Genomic DNA, 21,772 nt, shown 5'->3' with positions numbered 1-21,772 from the left:
GAATAAAATAAAATAAAATAAATAAAAAACAAATTAGATAAATCCCAACTCCCCACTAACATCTCAATCTCAACTACCCACTCACTCAGACTTCCAATCTCATCCAAACTCTCTCAACCAACCGAGGCAAAAATACCACCTACGCTCACACCGAGATTCAAACACAGGACCTCCAGCACAACAACCTCTTTACCACTCGAACCAGTAGGTTTATTATGATATGAGTTCCTAAAGATAAAATATAACCCAACCCACCAAGGATAAGGCTAGGATTAAAAATTACAAAATTTGCAAATGTAAGACTTGAACCCAAGACCTCAAGCAGACACCCAGAACACTTAACCACTGAAGCAGATACACATTTTGTCAGATTTCACAAAAACAAACTTAAATTAATCAGGGTGTTACAATTCTACCCCCTTAAAAGAAATTTCAACCTCAAAATTTACCTGATCCGAACAGATGAGGATACTACTGATGCATCAAGTCCTTAGGTTCCCATGTGGCTTCCTCAATGCCATGATTCTGCCACGGAACCTTCACTAACAGTATGGACGTCCTCTTCAGAACCTTGATATCTCGATCCAAAATCTGAACTGGCTCATCCTCAAAAGTCAAGTTCGATCTAACCTCGATCTCCTCAATAGAAACAACGTGAGATGGATCAGACCGATACAACTTTAACATCAAGACGTGAAACACATTATGGATACGATCTAACTCTGGAGGTAGCTCTAACTGATAAGCGATCGGTCCCACACGCTTCAGAATCTGATACGGCCTAATGAACCTAGGGATCAACTTACCCTTACGATCGAACCTCAGAACTTTCTTCCACGAAGATACTTTAAGGAATATGAAGTCACCCACAGCGTACTCGATATCTCTCCTTTTCAAAACTGCATAAGACTTATGTCTATCAGAAGCCGCCTTCAGACGATCCCGAATCAGTCTAACCTTATCTTTAGTCTCGAAAACCAGCTCAGGACCTAAAATTTGTCGTTCACCCAACTCAGTCCAATATAACGGAGTACGACACTCACGACCATACAAAGCCTCGTAAGATGCCATTTGGATGCTAGACTGGAAACTGTTATTATAGGCAAACTCAGCTAACGGCAGGAAATCCTCCCAACAACTTTAGAAATTAATTACACAACTCCGAAGCATATCCTCCAGTATCTGAATCACCCTCTCAGATTGACCATCGGTCTGAGGATGGAAACGTTAGACAACGAGTAACAAAATTCGTTACCTCTCATTTCAAACTCGGCCACTAGTACAGTTCTCGGAGATCTTGATGCATCTTATTACCACCGGGATGTATAGCATAATGGATACTATGCGCCTCTCTCAGAATCAACTATCTCATATCAGAATCATTCGGTACATAAACCTGACCTCAAAAACACAGATTTCCATCCTTATTCAGTTCAAAATCAGAAGTACTGCCATTCTCAACCTGATGAAACTGTAGAAACAAAGACTCATCCCCTAACTAATTTTCTCGAATCTATCCAATCCAAGTCAACTTAACTTGTAACTCGGCTAACAGACCTCAATCATCGAACAAACTAAGCGAGTGAACATTGCTCTCAAATCAGTCATCACTCTACGAATGAGAACATCGGCCACCATATTGGCATTACCATGATGATAATTTATTGTGTAGTCATAATCTTTGAGCAGCTCAATCCATAAACGTTGTCTAAGATTCAACTCCTTCTAAGTAAAGAGGTACTTGAGGCTCTTATGATCGGTGTAGATAATACACCTCTCACCATATAGATAGTGCCTCCAAACCTTTAACGTAAATACCATTGCAGCTAACTCAAGATCATGCGTCGGATAATTCCCCTTGTGTGACTTAAGCTGACGAGACGCATAAGCTACCACCTTACCATCTTGCATCAATACACATCCCAAACCGACGTGCGACACATCACTGAACACCATAAACTCTTTACCAGATTCAGTTTGTATCAAAACAGGAGCCTGAGTCAGAACAAACTTGAGCTTTCCAAAGCTCGATTGTTGCGCATCAGTCCAGACAAAAGGAACATTTTTATGCGGAAGCTTAGTTAAAGGAGCTGCAATCAGAGAGAACCCTCAACAAACTACCGATAATAACCCACAAGACCTAGAAAATTACGGATCACAGATACATTCTTAGGTTGTTTCCAATCAAGCACAACCTCAATATTTCTAGGATCAACTCGGATCTCTTCAGTAGAAACCACGTGCCCTAGAAAAGTTACCTCTCACAACCAGAACTCACACTTGCTCAACTTAGCGTAGAGCTATTTCTCTCAGAGTGTCTGAAGCACTACTATAAGATGCTCATCATGCTCATCATCAGTCTTAGAGTACACCAAAATATCGTCGATGAAGACTACGATGAATAGATTTAGATACGACTAAAATACCCGGTTCATCAGATCCATGGATGCAGCCGGAGCATTCGTCAAACCAAATGGCGTAACTAGGAACTCGTAATACCCATAACTGATCAAACAAAAAGTTGATCCTCAGAAATGGGTACTTATTCTTCACAATCAGTTTATTCAACTGTGAGTGGTTGATGCGCATCCTCATGGTACCATCCTTTTTCTTCACAAACAGAATCGGTGCCCCCTACGGAGACATACTAGGACAGATGAAACCACGATACAGAAGCTCTTGAAGTTGAGCCTTAAGCTTTGTAAGCTCCTTCGATGCCATACGGTATGGAGCGATAGATACCGGAGCTGTACCCAGTAGAAGCTCAATGTCGAACTTAACTTTTCGATTCCGAGGTAAACTTGGTAACTCCTTAGGAAAAACATCCAAAAATTCCCTCACTGTTATGATATCCCCAACAGAAGAGTCCTCAGAAACAATAAAAAGTCTACCGAATCGGGAGAAAGATGGTGTGAGCTTCTTGTTGATCCAATCGACATGTTCTGAATATCCAAAATCTACAAAGAAAGTAGTAACAATAGGTAAGTATTACGAATACTTAGTAAACTCATACAATATAAACAATTAACTTACCTTAATCATTTAACATATACAAATCATTATGCAAAACAATTTCACCTATCATGGCATAACACAACAACTTCAGCAAGGTGAAATTTAATATATAATCACACTCATAATTCTCAAATGGAAATATTCCAAGTTCAAACCAACATACTTCACATGCTAAATTTCAATTCATTATTTACCATTATCAATATCATAATTTCACATTTAATATCTTTTATATTACCCGATGAAACATTATAAAAGAACTCAATACACAGATTGATATCACATCTGATGCTTGACCGCCTCCCGGCATACTAATGTCAGAAGTGAGAATACTACAATTAAAGATAAGAACTAAAGCGGTGTTCGCAAGTATACAGGTGAGGTTGTAATATAGAAGTTACAACGGAACACATAAGTATTCAGAATATCATACCCAAAGGAGGCTTGATTATAATAATACTAACTTCTACGCTAATAGGTCTAAATAGTACTTAATCCAAATTATATTACGATTATTCATAAAATAAGTGAAAACAAGAATAATGCAAAGAATATAAAATATCAAAAGAAACAGATTATATATTTCTCATATTCTAAAGGTAGAAGACTAACTTGCTTCAATGTTCATAGTTAACTCCTATTTTGGGTTCTACTCAATCAGCTAGTCATTAACCAAGCAGGGCCTCTCGCCTTCTACTAACCTAATGAGTCGGCAAGCACTACTTATCTCTCGATGTCACAGGTCAAACCGGGTCAAGCTAAGGGATGCCCAGTAGACTTCTCTTCTCGGATTCCTTTCTACCTAAATGACTTCCTAGGGTTGTTAAGCCTAAGGTTTAAGTCATCTTTTCCCAAATTATCTGATCTGTTAAGAAGCCCTAACTAATTGTCAACTAATTCCACATCTGCTTGTTAATCTCCCTAAGGGTTTAGTTATTCACAGATCTATCAAACATCATCATAGATTTGAATTGAAACATATAAATATTAAAAATCAATTAAGGAGAAATAGAAATATTTTGAAGATTGCATTGAAGACTTGAAGTGCAATCCTTGATAGAGTCTAAGTGATCCACAGTCTGAATCAACCGAATGAACGGAATAAGAACAATGATAAACTGAAAGTAAAAACTTATAAAATAAAAACCTAAAACTAAAAGTATGAAACCTAATAGAGGGGGAAAAATCCCTTAAACAGTTCTGAGTAATTAGATTTATAGGCCTTAGGTTAGTGTCGGGTGTGAATGTGTAATGAGAATGTGCAAGTATACATGTCAAATCAAGTAATAAAGTGATGATTGAGTATCGTCTCCATAAGAATCAGAATTGACTAAAATAATTGGTTATGCTATTACTATGAAACTAACTAATTAAACTGAACGAAAAGAATAGGTGATTAATTGATAAATAAATGTAATGAATGATTAAGAAAATCAATTATGACTAAAAATATGCTAGGGTAATTAATTTTATGGAAATTTTCAAAGAATAAGTGGGAAAGAGTTTGTACTGTTGAATGATAAATGTTGGCATTACTTGGGTTTATTTCTATAATATAATAATGCTGGCAAAATCTTGACCATTCTACTGCTCAGGGAATCACTACTGCAGTCTGCTTCTTTCGAAAGCCAGACTTTGAGCTATCATTCTGAGTATTTGTATGTCTACAGAATTCAAGAATGATATCCGAATTTTCTCCCATTCCTTATACAGATTTCAACTTCTATGTCTAGAGTGCTACAAATATTCTTTCAAATACTTGCCTGTATCAACCGATTATAATCAAATATAATTAATCTTTTCAGAATTCAATCAGATCTAATAACATGCTACACAATCATCTATGTCTAGAGCTTGCATGCATGCATTAAAAATAATCACAAATCAAATAAAACAGTATTCAACTCAAAATCAAACCATGGTCATTACAGATAATAAAAATTCACCCAAAATAATTCCAACCCAAAGAAAATTAGCTTATGGGTTGAACATTTGAATCCATAATAAAACCATTCAACATCATTATTTAAATCCATAATGTTAAATCTATTATTGTTAATCTTTCATAAGTCTGCCTGTTAAGATTTTTAAACTAGAAATTTATAGTTGTATTTTCATTTAGCAGGTCAGCTAATTAAACATGTTAAAATGTTACTGATAATATGTGAACTAAGTTAAGTATGATTAAAGAAGGCATATTTGGTTGTTTTAGTCATGTTAATCGTACAATTTAGTTGTAAATTGTCCATAGTTTTTTAGAGATGACGTGACATTTTGTAACCGGACCCATCGGTCGGGTCGGGTACAGGGTGTTACATTGAAGCTTTCGACCAAAGATTGGCTAGTACAATTTAGTCATTTTCTTGTAATTTTATATATTTGAGGTCATGAGAGCTTGATTTAGCTAGCCCATATATCAATTTAGAAAATTGTTGATTTCTTGAAGTTTTTGGTGTTAAATTGATACATTTTAAGCTTAGATGTGAAAAGGACTAAATTGTAAAGCTTAATTGATAGTTTTGTACATTAGGGACCAAAGTGAATAAAATGTAAAATTGATTTTATAAATAAGAAATAGGAGGCCCCTTATGGATATTAGTGAAATTGGATTTCTATGTGGAGTTTTAAATTGAAATTTATGTTAGTCCTGATTTTAGTGACTAAATTGAATAAATTGCAAAGTTTGTGTAAATTGACAATTGATTTGGAATTGGTTGATTATTGATAGTGTTATATGTTTTATGTTAATCCATAGCTAATGTCGACCCGGATTCGTCGAGAGGGAAAGGAAAATCCAAAATCATCGAAAAATAGCTCAGAATTTTCGGTTTGTATTTGTATGATTCAGGACCAATTTAATTGATGCATTTTCATGTCATTTTATACAGTTATTTGAGGTGAGTTATTTAGGATTACTTGAACTAATTTGATGTGTTTGAGATTAATTTCCAAGATAGGGACCAATTGAATAAAGTAAAAAAACTTATAATTTACTTGATATTTGATAATTGGCATGAAATTGTGTTGAAATATGTTATATAAGTTATGGGATTGTGATATGTTGATTGATTTGTGATTATTGAATTGTAAATTAAACTATATATAATGAATCGAAAATAGAATACCCTATTAGTTGTTCAGACCGAGTAGGATATAGTTGGCATGCCATAGGGTCAGAGTACTGAGTAAAAACATCATTGTCAGGCAATTCGGGATGATATATATTATGTTTTGAGTCATCGTTTTTAGGCAACTCGGGGTAGCAGATTGATTGAGTTGACAAAACCATTGTTGTTGGGCAATTCAGGATGATATTATATATGTTATAGCACCATTATTGTCGGGCAACCCAGGGTGATGGATCCATATATCCATACCGAGTCCGTATCTGGTTAATAGAGTTAAAAATTCATGAATTGGTTCAATGGTAATAAATGAAATGTAATGGAAATGTGAAATACAATATTATGCGAATTAAGTTGAAAATGACCCCCGAGGGTTATTTGAATAATACTAATGCTTATGGACTCGGAAAATGTGGAAAGGATACATGAAATTGGGCATATATGAATGTGTAATGTTTGCTAAATTATTTAATACATATTTGTCAAATGAATATGAATAGGCTATATGGTAAACTAAGCTAATATGAATATACACTTGAGTAGGTAAACAAAATTGGTGTAAGAATGATTATTTGGAATTGAAGTGTTTGATATAAATGGCATGAGAATGAATACGAATTGAGCTTGATTTAGATTTGTGCATTACAAAACCTTTTTTATGTTATCTTGAATCATAAATTTACCACTGGGCGTTTTGCTCAGCGTTTGGTTTGTTTTTCGTATATAGGTTAGGTTCAATTCGAGATTTCAAGCTTCCAATCAACAATCTTGGACTCAACAATGTTTGTTCGTTTTCTATTTTGTTCTTAACTTGGCATGTACTTAATAGGTTGAGTCATGTTGAATTTGATGTCTTAAACATGTTATATATATATATATATTTAGCTTGTTTGATATGTGTGTATATATATGCAACTTAGAATTTCCATAGTTTAATTAAGGTATGAAAGATGGGATGATGCATTGAATGCAATGTATAATTGAACTAATCAAATGACTTGACATATGCTTAAATATGGTAGTATAAATATTATGAAAGAATGAGTATGTATATACATATATGTGAACTTGACATATGCTTAAATATGGTAGTATAAATATTATGAAAGAATGAGTATGTATATACATATATGTGAACATGTTTAACGTGAAAGACATTAGGTAAAAGTGATAATCTTAGCTTATAGGTTTGAAAGTATAAGTTTTGAATGAATTTCATTGCTTATTTGGTTTATGATTAATAAGATATTTGAGTGTATAAATTAATGTTAGTATGTTGTCTATATTATTGTTGATGAATGGAATATGTCTAGAATTGAATTAGTAACATTGCAGGTTGGTAATTCATCAGAATTGCAGAAACAATATGTGACGTTGCGACGAGTAATGACCTATAATGTCATGACGAGACGAGGAACCTCGTCGTCCAGACGAGACCAAAATAGTATGTCACGTCGCGACGAGGAAATCCCTTATGTCACGATATCAATATTGTAATTTGAATTTTTTACAATTCAGTCCTAAATCAATTACGGGTTAACTTTAAAGCTTTCGTAAGCTCGTATAAGACTCGGGAATGATTATTTATTGTATAGTCTACTTATAATTTGTAATTCGTAATTTGATCATAGTTGCTCTGGCGACGAATGTGACACCTTATAGCTCAAACCTAGCGATCAAATTAGGTATAGGGTGTTACATGAATAGTCTGCCCATCGATTCTCGATGCAATTAGTTCGATCGGTTCGATCGCCAAACTAAAAATTATTAAACAAATAATTAAAATTTCATTAAAATTTTAAAATAAAATATTTAACTAGTTCACCTGTCGATTTTTGTCTCAATTTTAGATTTTTACCAATTTCAAGCAATTTTTAAGTCAATCAGTTCAACCCTTTTGTTTGGACCATTATATCGATTAGTTTTTTATCAGTTCGACCCAATCATATTCTAGTAACATTAGTTACATCATCAAATCTTGACAGATTCCAATTGCAGGCACCAAAAATAATTTAGTTGTTAAGTTCAAGAATCAAAGTAGACTAAAAAAACAAGTAGAGTACTAAAATGAACCTAGTTACTAAATTCAAGGTAGAAATTATGTAAAACTACTTTCTTTTATATCTCTTTGTATAAGTAATACTTTAAGGACTCAATTCTTGAATTTATTAATATAAAATATGATAATTGAATATTACAAATCCGAAAAGGTGTAAACTAAAACACTTGTGTAAATACATCCTCGCCTAGGGTGAATTTGTAAAAACAACGGTGGTAGTGAGATTAGACACTATAGCGTGAGACAAAAAATAAACTAAACTAAATACATTACAGAGGATCCAATCGCTCATCCAAACCACCCTTATTGATATTCATTTTATCATATAATTTCTTACTATTTTTATAATAATGCAGATTTTTTATTATATTTTAATGGGGAGCTGTAGCAAAGAACTCCCCTTTTTTTTTCTTCTCTCTGACAAAGGAAAGCTTCCAGGAGACTTTCAATTCATGGAAAACTGACCATTTCTATTACAAATACAATAAACGACAAGGAAACAAGACATAGAAGGAAGCGAACCAGAAACAGTGGCCACTCAATCCTTTCTTTCCTGGTAACCCACCTTTTCCTTTCATGCAATGTTTCAGCAATTTCATAGAAATCCCACTTTACATAGAATTTGAACCCTTTCTTTCTTTTCTTACATGCAAAATTTTCCTTCCTCGGCTGTTTCTAGTTGGCGTTTTCAATGAATTTCATTAGGCTGGCAATCACCATTGCTGATAAACTTATAATTGCAAAGACTTGTGTGGTTTGCCCTCTGTTTGTTTCTCCGTGTTTTTCTTTATTTCTGAAATTCCCATTTCTTGGCCATTAAAACTTGACTTAATGCCAACTAAATGGCATATACATTTTTTGTGAGGCTATGTTTTTTTTTTCTTATATTTTTCCTGGAACCCACAATTTTTTATTTTCTTATATTATCGTAAAAGCAAAAGGAAAAAATGGAAATTGTGTTTCTGACTACTCTTGCTGAATTATTTCCCACTACTATTTTTGGATTTGTTGAATTTGCAGTACTTCATGTAGGAAATGTTATGAGGGAAAAAGAAAAAAAAAAGTAGATTGGTTCACGTTTGTTTGTAGATTTCTGGTTGTCTGCTGGTAGATGATGTGTTTTGCTTCAAGGTAAGGTGTCCAAGAATCTTCCGTTGGAGGCGCCGCCAAGAAATTTATATTAGGAGCCGGAATAAAATAGGATCAAATTGTAAAGTTTTGGGATAAGTAAGAAAATTACTAAGATCCTAGTGAGTTTGGAGGAGCCAAGTTGCTTCAAGGGTCTCCGGTTTATCTTATATGATACAGAGAATTCGTAGTAACTTAACTTCAATAGTAATTGAGATATTGTTTGGAAGGAAAATGATAAATGTCTTACAATTTTACATTAAGCACTCTCACATATAGGTTGCTGGAGGAGGGCCTCCTTTATTTGTTTATTTCAAGCTGTTTTGCAAAATAGCCACTCGGAAACACCAGTTCAATAATTACTACTACTACTACTACTAATAATAGAGAATCTCACAAACACAGGGAAACTCCATTCATTTTCATTCTTAGTAACTGCGAATGATAATTGGGAAACCGCATTTTGAAGTTTGCTTCTGCCTTTTAGAGCTCCAACACCAGATCTGCAAACACAAACCATTTTACGAATTAGGAATCTATTTTGATAACTCGAAATAGTCGCACACCGGTATATATGTGCAACAGTTGCAAAGAATTGACTTAAGCATATGCCTTTTTGGTATTCAATTCCACCATGTGCTAAAAATGTCATGACTCATCGACTGACACTATGCTTACTATAGGGTCATTATGCTAGAAGGATAAAACGACATTAGAACTATGAAGTCCCCACTAGGTTTTACTGCATGGCTATAGGCATCCATATTAGGATCTCTATTATGGAAAGTAACTATCAGAAAAAAAAAATATTCTTAGAAAGAAATCAAGAAACAAATAACAAAATTAGACAAGTATGAGATTTCAACAATGAATTATAGGCTGTCCATGACAGGGTTTCTTATGGATACTGAAAATGTTAACTGCTTGTATACTTACAGTCTGCATCTGTTTTGATCCAGCACTCCCTGTTCCCGTTCGAATCATTGCAGCTAAGTGTGAATTGAGATGGATTTGCTTGGCTATTGTAACGTCGCATGTCCTTCGAATGGGCTCTTTGAGGAAATATTACTATGTCTTCCTCCGCAAGGATCGGACCTCCATTCTCTTGACCTCCATTATAACCAATGCCTTTCTTGTTCTCATTCTTTTGGGGCTTGTCATGCTTATATGTGGCTGTTGAGCTTTCAGGATGAACTTTTCTGTGGAACTTGTGTAAAATCTACATGCCACAATTCTGGGAATTAGGGAACTCGACCTTGTCTATAATATTAATCTTAAGCACATTGATTAAAACTCAAACCAATGGTCATTTTTTAATTATTTGTAAATCTTGAAATAAAGAAGATATAGAGAAAAAAAACAACAGAAGAAAGAAAAAAGAATAAGAACTATCGTGAATGCATACTTGATATCCAGACCATTCAAATTGGTCCTTATCTTGGTTGAGTTCTTTTTTATCTTTTTGGTTTCAACATACCTTGTGCAGTTTCGTTTCTGCTGAGGCAGAATCGATATTTCCGCCAGTAGCTGCAGTAGAGCTCTTAGATGCACTGAGCATTTTTTTCTTCAGGATTTTTTTCATAATGTGCACTGCAGATTTATCTCCTTCCTTCTCCATTCGCTTCTCCTCCTTGTCATATTTACTCCCAAAACTCTCCTCTGTTATTTTAGTCCTCTGAAACAGCTCTCCAAGTGAGGTCCTGTGTTCCTTTTTCACTACTGTAGCTGTTTCTGACAATTCAATTGCTGAGCCGAAAAGATAACCTTGGAGTGGACAAACTGTATTGCCATTCCCGTTGGAATCTAGACCTTCGATTGACTTTCTACTAAGTGTAATTGTGCTGCCATGGCTGCTTCTTCCAGTGCTTACATGACTGCTTCTTCCAGTGCTGACATGACTGTTTCTTCCAGACGAGTCGTTGCAGCCTTCTTCTTTTGCTTCAGCTCCTAGAACCCTCTCCAACTCATAATTAATGAGCTTCAGCTCATTCTCTGTTACGTCTGTTTCTTTTTCAGTTATGTTTTCTACAGAAATAGTAAATGTTGGTGTTGATGGGTCGGGAATGTTTGGGTCCGAACCAAGGGTACCAATTGCAAGAAAGCCATGGAATAGCTCTGATATTGCTGATGATGATTCTTCTTCATAGTCTTCTTCTTCTGCCTGTGCTGATTCTATACCAGCAAAAGACTTCCGAAGATGACTCTGGGGTTGCCTGAAAGGCGTGGTGCCATAGTATGGCTTTGAGTAGAATTGTTGGTCATCCAATGATGGCTGCCCTGTAAGACAATTACAAGAATATGTTAAAATACAAAATTTTGGATGATGGTGAGGTTAGATGGAAAATAAGTTCTAGCTTAACATTTCAGCAATGACAACATTGATTATTTTTCCTAACCATGATAAAATTGAGTTAGAAGGGAAAAAAAGCTTTATATTTATTCCATTTCTACGTATGTATCATTATAGAGTTTGCTTTGGTTCATCTTAAGTCCTATCCAATATCAAAGTGAGCAACATGAAGACTATGATGTTCGGATTTTTTTAGGATTCATGTTTGTGGACATGTAAAATCAGTCATTAAAGAATGCCCCTTAAGTTACATCTCTCATATAAATGTCTTCGTAAAAAAGTTACATTGCAAGATGACACTTACCAATGGCAAAATCCTTGAGCGGTTCACTGCTATTCTGGCGGAACTTACGGTGCATCCAACCTAGTAACTGCATCCAAGAGAAAAAAAATCAACCCATAGAATTGAACATCACTTTGACCTGCCATAAGTGAAAAGTGTATACCTTCATCTCTGCTCTCTTCAGGATACCAAATTCGGTCACTTGTTGTAGATGGTGAGTGGAGTTTGATCTACTTAACAATTTGATGTTGAACTGTTTATGAATGTGAGATAAATTAGGTCCTTGGTACCTCCTATCGTCTGAGATAAAGATGGCTGGAGAGAAACACAGAGATCATTACAAGATTTGGGTTGGCTGTTAATTGTCAAGATCACATCAGGTAGCCTAATGGAGAGGTGGGTCCTTTAGTCCTGGGGCTCGAACTTCTTTATGAGCAGGGGCGAACCGAGAAAAATATTTTTTTTTGGGGGGGGGGGGGGGGGCAGAATTAAATTGTATACTTTTAATACAGTAAAAATGCAATTTCACCATTTTAATAGCCTATATCTTTATAAATTTTAAAGGATTAAATCAAATTTTTATTATTTTGGGAGGGGGGCAAAGTGCAATTTTACTGTCACTAATTTAAAATTTTATAAATTATAAAGGGGCCTAAATGGAAAATTTTAGGGGGGGCCGAGGCCCCTGCCAACCCCCCCTGGCTTCTCCACTGTTTATGAGCCATCCACTCATGTTTATGTGCATGGTGGGTATTAGGAGTTTTGACTTCTTCCTTTCTTTCTTTTGATTGTCACTTTTTTTTATAGTTATTTTTGCATGATTTGTCACAGATTGCTACAGTTAAAAATCTTTCTTATGGTGGCACATATGAATCATTCATATGTCCATTAAATCTGTATGTTAAGATGCAATTAATCACCACGTTCAACTATTTCAGATCATTGTTTTGAAGTGTGCCATGTTATATGTTACCGCCGTTTCCAACATGTAAATCTGCATTCAACTTTTTGCTTAGGATGTTGATGATTGACTATTATTATTACAATAAATGATTTACCTTGTATTTGGTGAAAGAAACTGGTTTTACTAGTGGGGGCTCCGGAGACTATTTTGTCGGATTTCAGTCGGTTCAAAGGATATGACAATAGAAGATCTTTTCTCATTATAGACACAAAAGTTAAGTCTGCCGATGCTCCTTGGTTGGTCTGCTTTTGTGTGGGGTATTCGAACTGAATAGCCATTGTGTGATGGATAAGAATAAATGATAATTTACTCAAATAAACATCTTAATACTCAAAACATAACAATAATGTTGAAGTTGAATTTAAAGAATTTTAATTTGTCAACCAATTTTCTATTTAACTTTGCCAGTTTGGAACATGGAAAGCATTGAGTTTGCTTATAACCACAGTTGCGACTAAAATCTAACTCTTCATATACACGTTTCTTCCCATGTTATGTTTCATAAATCTAGTTGCATTTAGTATGTTGTCAATTTGCCACTGTATATGAATAAACCCTCAATCAGATTTTACATCTTTACTGTGACTGCTAAGAAATTGTCTGCTATCTACTTGACTGCTGCCAATTAATGAACATTAGCAAAAGTTCATGGCTTGTGATCTCAGTACTTCGTAGTATTGCTTCCATGGAATCTTGAAGTTACTTGCATTCTTAGCCAGTCTCAGATATTATTCATTGACATTAGCATTTCTCCATAATATCTATTTTCTGCAGGCCTCATCAAGTTCGTTACTGTTGTCCATGAAAATGTCTTGCTAGCAACTTTGTGAATATGACTGAGCTGAAAAAGCGGCACAAAGGTAATAAAGCCATATTTCATGAATGACTACAAATATGATAGACTATGTTGCTTGGACTTGATTTTTCTTGAAGTAAAACTGCCTGCACTTATGTTTGACACATGGATCTAGGGATATGGGCTCCACAGATTCTCCAAATATATGGAAAAGCTTAGAAAAATCTAATTATACCTGTTTTAGATACATACCCATATTCGACACTCACACCTGAGTCCAAGTAACATAGATCATAATAGATGTTGCTGGTGGATCTTTGCTAAAGCTTTAATTAACAACTGTGAAAACAATATATTTGAATTCCTTCTAGTAAATGTTTCACATCTAAAGTCTCTAATTTAGCAAAGCTCGTCTATGGATAGATATTCTTGTTTTTGTTGTACAAAAGGGAGTATGTGATGAAGCATTTAAATTTCTGCTAGATCTATTGCAAACTCGGGATAGTAAATAAATTGATTGCTATTTAGTAGCAATGGATGTAACCGTTATCATGATGAAAAAAATATCTAATTAACTTTTCAAGAAATGTAGAAATTGTGAGTTTAATATAGCTCCTCTCTATTTTGCTATTATAGCAACTATTTAATCACTGAGATGTTAAGTTGAAGATATTAACTAGTCGAATGTGGCTGATAAGAACAATAGAGGGTAGTCAATGTTGAATACTTTTACATGCTCTGATTCTTCATTTTTCTTGAAGTACCTGCATCCGAGATGTCCTATACATTTTAGGACATTGATATGTAGATGACCCTCCCAATAAAAGTACATTTTAAAAAGTTGAAAATATACGTGTTGAACACATTCCCATATTCAAGACTCACACCTGAGTTTGAGTAACATAGGAATTACAAAATGACTTGGTTCTAGGTGGTGATGGAAATTCCTGCATGGTTATCTACATATCCATCTTTGTAAGACTATAAAGTTACTGTGTGTGTTACTGCAGCTTTAGTGATTCTAGGTTTTAAACCAAATTTGAAAGTTTTCAGCCACTAGTTCAGTAGGTTAACTAATTCATAATTTCCTTCTTTTTTAGTTTTCCTTTTCTTCCTTCTTACTGAGAGTCTTATGTCGTGTGTGATATGGTCATGCATAAGAACAATTACATACAGACAAAATAAAATGCTTGGGAAATGAAAAATGGGTCTGACAGAAACAAAATGGCATGTTAGGCATCCGTGTTGAAAAATGATAATATATACAAGTGTAGGGTCAGGTGAAATTTCGTGCTTTCCTGTTTCACTTATCCAACATGAATCTAGAATACGAACTGTTGTGATAATTTACGGTGTCAAGCATGATAAAACTGACAGCTTGGAAGACACTAAAAGGTTCATTTATTCCTTGTTGACTTATTATATTTTATCATTGAGACCAAGTGCATATACCCTACTGCAATGTGAATTCATGGTGGATATATTGTTATGGTCATATTTTTACTGAACCTTACCAAAGGTGGGTCTGTAGGTTCTCTCTTTGCTAAACAAAGGATTCTTGCAACCAAAACAGAGGAGAATCAGTCAAATAGATAGTGTCAAGCAGGCGGCGCAGTGGTGAATCAGTATAAATCAATGCTGTTGGATCTGTGGTCAGTGATGTTGATTCTGCGCAATGATTGGCCCTCAACTAATTGAATTGTGGTATGTCCTTATGATCCTTTTGCTTCTTCTGTAGATTGTAGAACTCGTGAATTGCTGCCACACACTTGTAATGTCATTGATCGAGCAAATGTAGATAAACAGTAAGTGTGCCATCGATTCTGGCTTTCTATTTGGTAAGCAATCAAGAGACAACCCATGTTTTTGATCAATAGAGAGCATAATGACTTTCTATTTGGTTTTTCATGCTCGGTTTGTCCTGGACTTCTAAAAATCATGAATAGGCAAATTGCCCCAAATCCAGATATATGGCTTAAAAGCTCAAAAGAATCTAAGGTTGAGACATGCCTTCGAGCTTTTGTGGTCAAATTTTGTTATAGTACAAGGAGAACAATTATGTTTTGTTATGCTGGTTAGTGTCATAACGTGAAGAAAAGTTTATTTAGCACATAAGTACTAAAATAGTTGTAATGACATCAGTACTAAAATAGTTAACTGTTTGATAGAGAAAAATGTTGAACAAGTGTATGAAATATCACTTTTATCCTTAGTGAAGGAAAAACCTAATAACTTAATTATTTTTTTCCGACTTGATAAAAAATTTAAAATGTACTTCTATAAATGTAGTCTTAATTTTGTTTTTCAAAATGATATACCAAATATATTATATTTATAAAAACTACATGCTGAAGTTTTATAATTTTTTATGTGCCTATGAAAAATTTTAATTCAAAGAATATTTTTAAATGATTTTATAAAATATTTATAAAATAAAAATCTAACAAAATTTGGCATGTAATTTTATAGGAATAATATATTTGGAAAAAATTGAAAGTTATTGTTACTTCTTGTAAATACTTTATAAAATTTTTAAATTATATAATTTTAAAAAAATTAAAGAAGAAAAAACATATTAGTTGAAAATAATGCTAGGAGTAAAGAGGGAAAAAACATAATTGTAGTTTTATTTTTTGGAGGAAGAACACTCTTGGAAACATAAAAATTAGAGGGAGGAAAGTTTTTTGTATTAGAATTTACCATTTCAATAAGTTAAGGAAAAACATAAAATTCCCAAGTTAAGGAAAAATGTCCTAAGTAGTGTGATAAGTAGTTGGTTCAAACAAGTGGATATCATTAACTAGCGTACTTAAAAGGTGTATTACAATGTTACTACTCCTCCAAACGAGGGCTTTTAATTGTTCGGGTTTCTAGTTTCCTTTGTTAGGTTTCTTTTTCCTTGTTCTAATTTCTCTCACTTTACATAACTTTTAGGAGCTAGAGCTGCCTGTTTTGACTAACCATGTCCCAAATACTGCTAATTTATGTTGATTTGACTCTTCATTTTGCTTGAAGTACTTGTTTCTGACTTATATCCGAACATAGGTATGGAGATAAGACCCTGCAATGACCTGTATATCCGTGTAGCTCCGGCCCTTCATTTTGCTTCAAGTTCATGTTTCCAACTTATATTTGAACTTAGATATGGAGATAAATCCTTCAATGACCCACAAACTATGGTACTTCAACTTTCAGCTTTCTTATAGTACCTGTTTCCGACTTATATTTGGACATGGATAAGGAGAAAAGACCCTCTAATGACCCTTCAAATACATTGAAAAGATTAGAAAAAATTGAACATACTCATGTAGGAAAAAAACCCAATTCCAACACTTACACCTGAGTCCAAGTAACTCAACTGCCAACATCATGCATTCAGTGTATCTAATTTCAATTAAACTCTTCATGTTAAAAACATTAAAAGAGACAAAGAGCTAAAGACTAGAAATAAAATTGCTCAATGCTACTTTGATATTTTAATTCTATCATTTGATTTACTAGTGCCAAAAGCTAACTGATGATTTCTCTTTGGAAAATTTATGTTCACTGGAAACTATTTGCAAATTTGTCCCCTGTTTCTGCTTGCCACAAACAAGCACTTGAGCCAACTACTTTGGCTCTCTTTTTTGATCTTTGTAACCATTATTTGCTCAGCATCTCATGAATCAAAATTGGTTGTGCAGTCAGTTTCATTGCCGTTCATCTCAATGGACCCGCTTCTTTTTTCACTTTCAGTCGGATGATAATATTTTGATTACTAATGATATTCTTTTGTCATGTCTAATCTGGAGCCAGCTGCATTAGCAACAATATAGGGTAAGTTCTGATATCAAGCTCAGGCCTGCCTAGGGAGGGTATGACCTAGTTGGTAAGGCAATGGGAAATTATGTTAGTCAGACCTGGTATAAGTGCTAGATACATGTATGTTTTTTCATATATTTGGAGGGTCATATCCCTACACCCATATTGTGATGTTAAGCTCAAGTAGTTAAAAGAAAAAGAGTCAATAGTAATTGTGGAACTAATGCATTTCAATCCTTATTTATTTTTAGTTAAGAAAGTAAAAGCAAAAATCCCAGCAGTGTTGTTTGATGTGAGATGACTTCAGTCCTGGGGAGGAGTTGTTTGTTATTGAAGTTAATGTGAGACATCATTCTTTTGTTGGTGATAGATTTAATATAATTTCAGTAGTTGAAATATGCTAATCTATTGCTCAACTTGAGGTAGTCTGTTGGGCATTTCTATTTCAAGGATTCTTCAAATATAGATAAAAAGCACATATTTGTATCCGATATATAGAAGTGAGTTGGAGTGTACTTGTTGCACCCAAAAGGAAACTGATCGTATGGTTGAATTGCATTTTTGGACACATTTTCTCCTATAAGATATCCTCATATTTGTACTAAATTAGGCATATTCTGTTGGGAGCTATCTATTATTAGATTTGGACTTGGATTGAACTTAAATCACTAACCTGAATTTGTTGTCATATAATAATGACTTTATTACTCCCTAAACAATCATTACTCAACTTTATTAGGCGGATTTTAATCAAACTATAAAAATAGTTTATTTTATTTATCTCAAATTACATTTTAATTGCTTATCTTTGAAATGTTATATTTTGATTGCTTCCGTTATTGTTTTGTTATAAAGTGATCATTCTACCATTAAGCTCTGTCTGCATGACAGTCTAAATTAAATTTATTTAATTAAAAATTTGTTTTCATCCCAATAAATAACTAAACATTCAAGTTGGCATTTATAATCTATTTGGACTGTCATGTAAGACTGTCGTTAGGGAGGTAACGGAGTTTAACGGTGACTACTTCATCAAATTAAGAATACGTCGAAGAAAAACAGAACAATAAATAAAAAACATGCCATATTTTCATTTAAATTTAAATTTTTATTAAGTTTAGGTTTATATAAAAAGAAAAATAAAGTATTTATGATTTACAATAATAATGCTACTTTGTTTCTCTTTTATGCTTCATTTAAAATACAAAAATCTAAAAATAAAATAAAAATATGCAATCGTAAATGACCTAATCTTATCCCATACCTTTCATGAAAAGCACCTAAACTTGTAACTTAGTTCCTAAGACAGATAAAAAGCCATTAAAACAAGAATTAAATAATAATAAATAAATAAAAATTTCTGAATTTTAAGGTCTCGAAAAGTTCCCCCAAAAATATTTATACATTTGGATTCCAAAGACGCCATAAACGAGAATTAAATAATTCTAATACGTCCGGCAACATTTTCCTAGCCAAACCTTTGTGGTTACTCGTCGCCGTCGCTGTTGCCGCCGCCCGCACTTCCCCGTCAGCATCCTTTGCTACTTCCGTCACTTCTTCCACTCCATCTACCTCTTCTTTCTCCATTGAAATGACGTCATCAGAAAAAAGGGTTGCTTCCATGGTAGGATTCTCCAAGCCGGAAACCTCGTTGTCGGGCTGAACCGGGCTACCGGATGCCGGTGTAGCGGTTCTGCTGTTACAGTCCCTTCGTTTGGGGCGGGCGTTTTTCTTGGAAGGCTTCTGGGATTCCCCTTTGGTTAAATGATCTTCGAAAGCTTCAATAATTTGATGGATAAGCTCAAGGTTAGGGGAAGAATCCCAACGAAACCAGTAGCTCGTGTAGCAGTCGAAACAATCGCAGTCGAAAACAGGTGGTTTGTGGGTGGAAGCGCCACGGTTTTGGGTCAGTTTGGAGACGGTTGGCGGTGGCGGCTTCTTGGGAGATGCTTTCTTAGAAGAGGGGAAATCTTGAGAGGTCAAAGAAGGGTTGTTGGAGGCGGAGGCGGAGACGGCGCCAGCGGCGACGGTGGTGGTCGTTTTGAGGGACCTGGTTATCATGTAAGCTAAAACTTCTTTGTCTTCGACGGAAAGGAGTGAAGCTAGAGCTAAAATGGCGGCTGGGAGAAGCTTCAGAATCGAAAGATAGTCTTCGCCAGACGAAGACGGCAGAGGCGATGGAGACGGCGACGGCGGAGAAGGGGAGGGGTAAACTTTACCTTTGTTTTTGTGCTTCATGGTTGCTTTTGTTTTGCTCCAAGGTTGGTTTGTTTTGATTTAAAGGGGAAAAAAGGGAAAGGGATTTTTGTGGAATAAGGGAAAGAATCGGACAATGGTCTTTGTATTTGTATTAATGTTGAAAAGGTTTAATGCATAATTTTTCACTTTCTCAACTACATTATCTTAACCAATAGCGTTTTAAAAACCATTGCCCACTTCCAACTAATTAATATTCTTTATTTTTTTAAAAATAATTAAACATTTTACAAAATTACTATTAACTTTTGTTTTTTTTTTTGTAATTTTTTAAGAAGTTATTAAAAAATTTCTGTAGGCCTATTTAAAGGGTCGGTTACCTACTCAAATTTGAAGATTTACTCGAAATTTTAAAGAGTTTCAATCAAGATATTAGGCTCAAAAATTGGCTTGGGCTTGAGCAAAAATGTTAGGCTCAAACTCAAATATTCAAGGTCTGAGTCTAGCTTGACTCTAGTGGTTTTCTAAATTTGTAATATGTTATATTATTTTTATATATTATGTAATTTATAACATATAAAAAATTAAATCTATAATGATATATAATACAAAAATGTAAACACCTATATATAAATTTCAAAATAAAAAATTAAACTAATAATAATTTTAATATTTTAAAATAATATAGGCAAGCTTAAAATGAGTATAAGTTTGTCATTTACGAAAATTAAACATTTTAAAAATTATTAATAAGTTTGACCATCATTGATTGATATTGATGACGTTTTAGTTTGATCGATGTTGATCAACCGTTGATTGATGTTGATCAAATTTTAATATTTTAATAAATCTTTTAGAATATTTTTTGCAATTTTTTTAAAAAAGTTATTTTATTGTAAATCTATTTAAAGGTCGGGTTAATTGCTCAAATTTGAAGATTTATTTGAAATTTTAGACGGTTTTGATCAAAATATTAGGTCTGGAAATGGGTTTGGGCAAAAAAGTTAATTTAAAATATGGGATAAGCTCAAGCTCAAATATTCAAGGTCCGAGCTTGGCCTGACCCGAGTAGTTTTCTAAGTTTGTAATATATTATATTATTTTTATATATTATGTAATTTATAACACATAAAAAATTAAATCTATAGTGATATATAATACAAAAATGTAAACATTAAAATTGTTAAGTTATCTATATATAAATTTCAAAAATAAAAAATTTATTAAACTAATAATAATTTTAATATTTTAAAAATAATATGGGCAAGCTTAAAATGGGAATGGGTTTACCATTTATAAATATGGGCGGACTTGAGCAAAATTTTAGGTCCATTTTCGGGTCAGGTCGGGTTTGGACAAACATAAAATATGTTAATATTATGCTTAAGTTTAGCCCAGTTTAGCCCATAAATACATCTATTTTGTTAGTATTTATATATAGGGTGAACTACCCGGTTGGTGATCCAACTTTTATAACGCTTTCATTTCGGTAAAAAAAAATCTTTACAATTTTGTCACTCAACTTTTAGAACACTTTCATTTTAGCCATTCAAGCCTTAAGTCCTTAAGGTGACTGATTGTACACGCCAAATCATGTCTACACTGGCACACCATGTATACACTTTCATTTTGGTCACTAAATTTCTAGGTTACTTTCATTTTCATCACCGATTTTAAAGTATTGGTTTGGGTAAAAAAATAAGGATTACAGTGAAAAAAATGGTAGGATCTAAATGTAACAGCCCGTTTTTAGTGAAATCGAAACAATAATTTTGGGACCACAAATCCGATGAGCAAATATTTATTTTATTATTATTTTAATGTCTACAGCATGTTAGTAGTATCGTATAAAATTTTCTTGAAGACATTTTACCGTTTACATGCTTAATTTGATAAAAAGGACTAAATTGCAACAGGTGCAAAACTTGAGTTCTCTTGTAACACCCGTAACCCATATCCGTCGCCGGAATAGGGTTTCGAAGCATTACCGAAGTTTATCTATCAAACAGGTAAAATTCTCAAACATTTCATATCATCAAAACAAGTCATCAAAGC

General features: G+C 33.9%; 3 protein-coding genes and 1 long non-coding RNA gene across 5 annotated transcripts; 1 reads left to right on the top strand and 3 right to left on the bottom strand.

Annotated features, from left to right (window-relative positions):
* Positions 1–471: 471 nt before the first annotated feature.
* LOC128041043 (uncharacterized) lies at positions 472–3,643 on the bottom strand. Its single transcript, XM_052630347.1, has 6 exons — positions 3,628–3,643; positions 2,743–2,957; positions 2,427–2,634; positions 2,153–2,245; positions 1,968–2,090; positions 472–989 (listed from the first exon to the last, which is right to left on the bottom strand). The coding sequence occupies exons 1-6, from the start codon at positions 3,641–3,643 to the stop codon at positions 472–474; spliced, it is 1,173 nt and encodes a 390-aa protein (XP_052486307.1).
* A 4,928-nt stretch (positions 3,644–8,571) lies between these two features.
* On the top strand, positions 8,572–15,974 carry LOC105765865 (uncharacterized). The gene is made up of 3 exons (XR_001124908.2): positions 8,572–8,755; positions 13,699–13,784; positions 15,252–15,974. It is a non-coding gene; the product is annotated as an uncharacterized LOC105765865 (long non-coding RNA).
* LOC105765863 (protein LAZY 1) lies at positions 9,512–12,320 on the bottom strand. 2 transcript variants are annotated; one of them, XM_012585127.2, is made up of 5 exons: positions 12,124–12,320; positions 11,982–12,048; positions 10,805–11,604; positions 10,264–10,546; positions 9,512–9,830 (listed from the first exon to the last, which is right to left on the bottom strand). In XM_012585127.2, the coding sequence occupies exons 1-5, from the start codon at positions 12,127–12,129 to the stop codon at positions 9,811–9,813; spliced, it is 1,176 nt and encodes a 391-aa protein (XP_012440581.1). In that variant the 5' UTR covers positions 12,130–12,320; the 3' UTR covers positions 9,512–9,810. The 2 variants fall into 2 exon arrangements, with proteins under 2 accessions (XP_012440581.1, XP_012440582.1); XM_012585128.2 differs by lacking the exon at positions 12,124–12,320 and having other exon boundaries at positions 11,982–12,054.
* Positions 15,975–18,841: 2,867 nt separating the features above from the next.
* On the bottom strand, positions 18,842–19,871 carry LOC105765864 (uncharacterized). Its single transcript, XM_012585129.2, has one exon. It carries the CDS (start codon positions 19,757–19,759, stop codon positions 18,920–18,922), a length of 840 nt encoding a protein of 279 aa, XP_012440583.1. The 5' UTR covers positions 19,760–19,871; the 3' UTR covers positions 18,842–18,919.
* Positions 19,872–21,772: the final 1,901 nt, after the last annotated feature.

The sequence above is a fragment of the Gossypium raimondii genome, chromosome 5, assembly GCF_025698545.1.
Source record: "Gossypium raimondii isolate GPD5lz chromosome 5, ASM2569854v1, whole genome shotgun sequence".
Classification (NCBI taxonomy): Eukaryota; Viridiplantae; Streptophyta; class Magnoliopsida; order Malvales; family Malvaceae; genus Gossypium; species Gossypium raimondii.
This window is presented reverse-complemented; position numbering and strand designations above follow the sequence as displayed.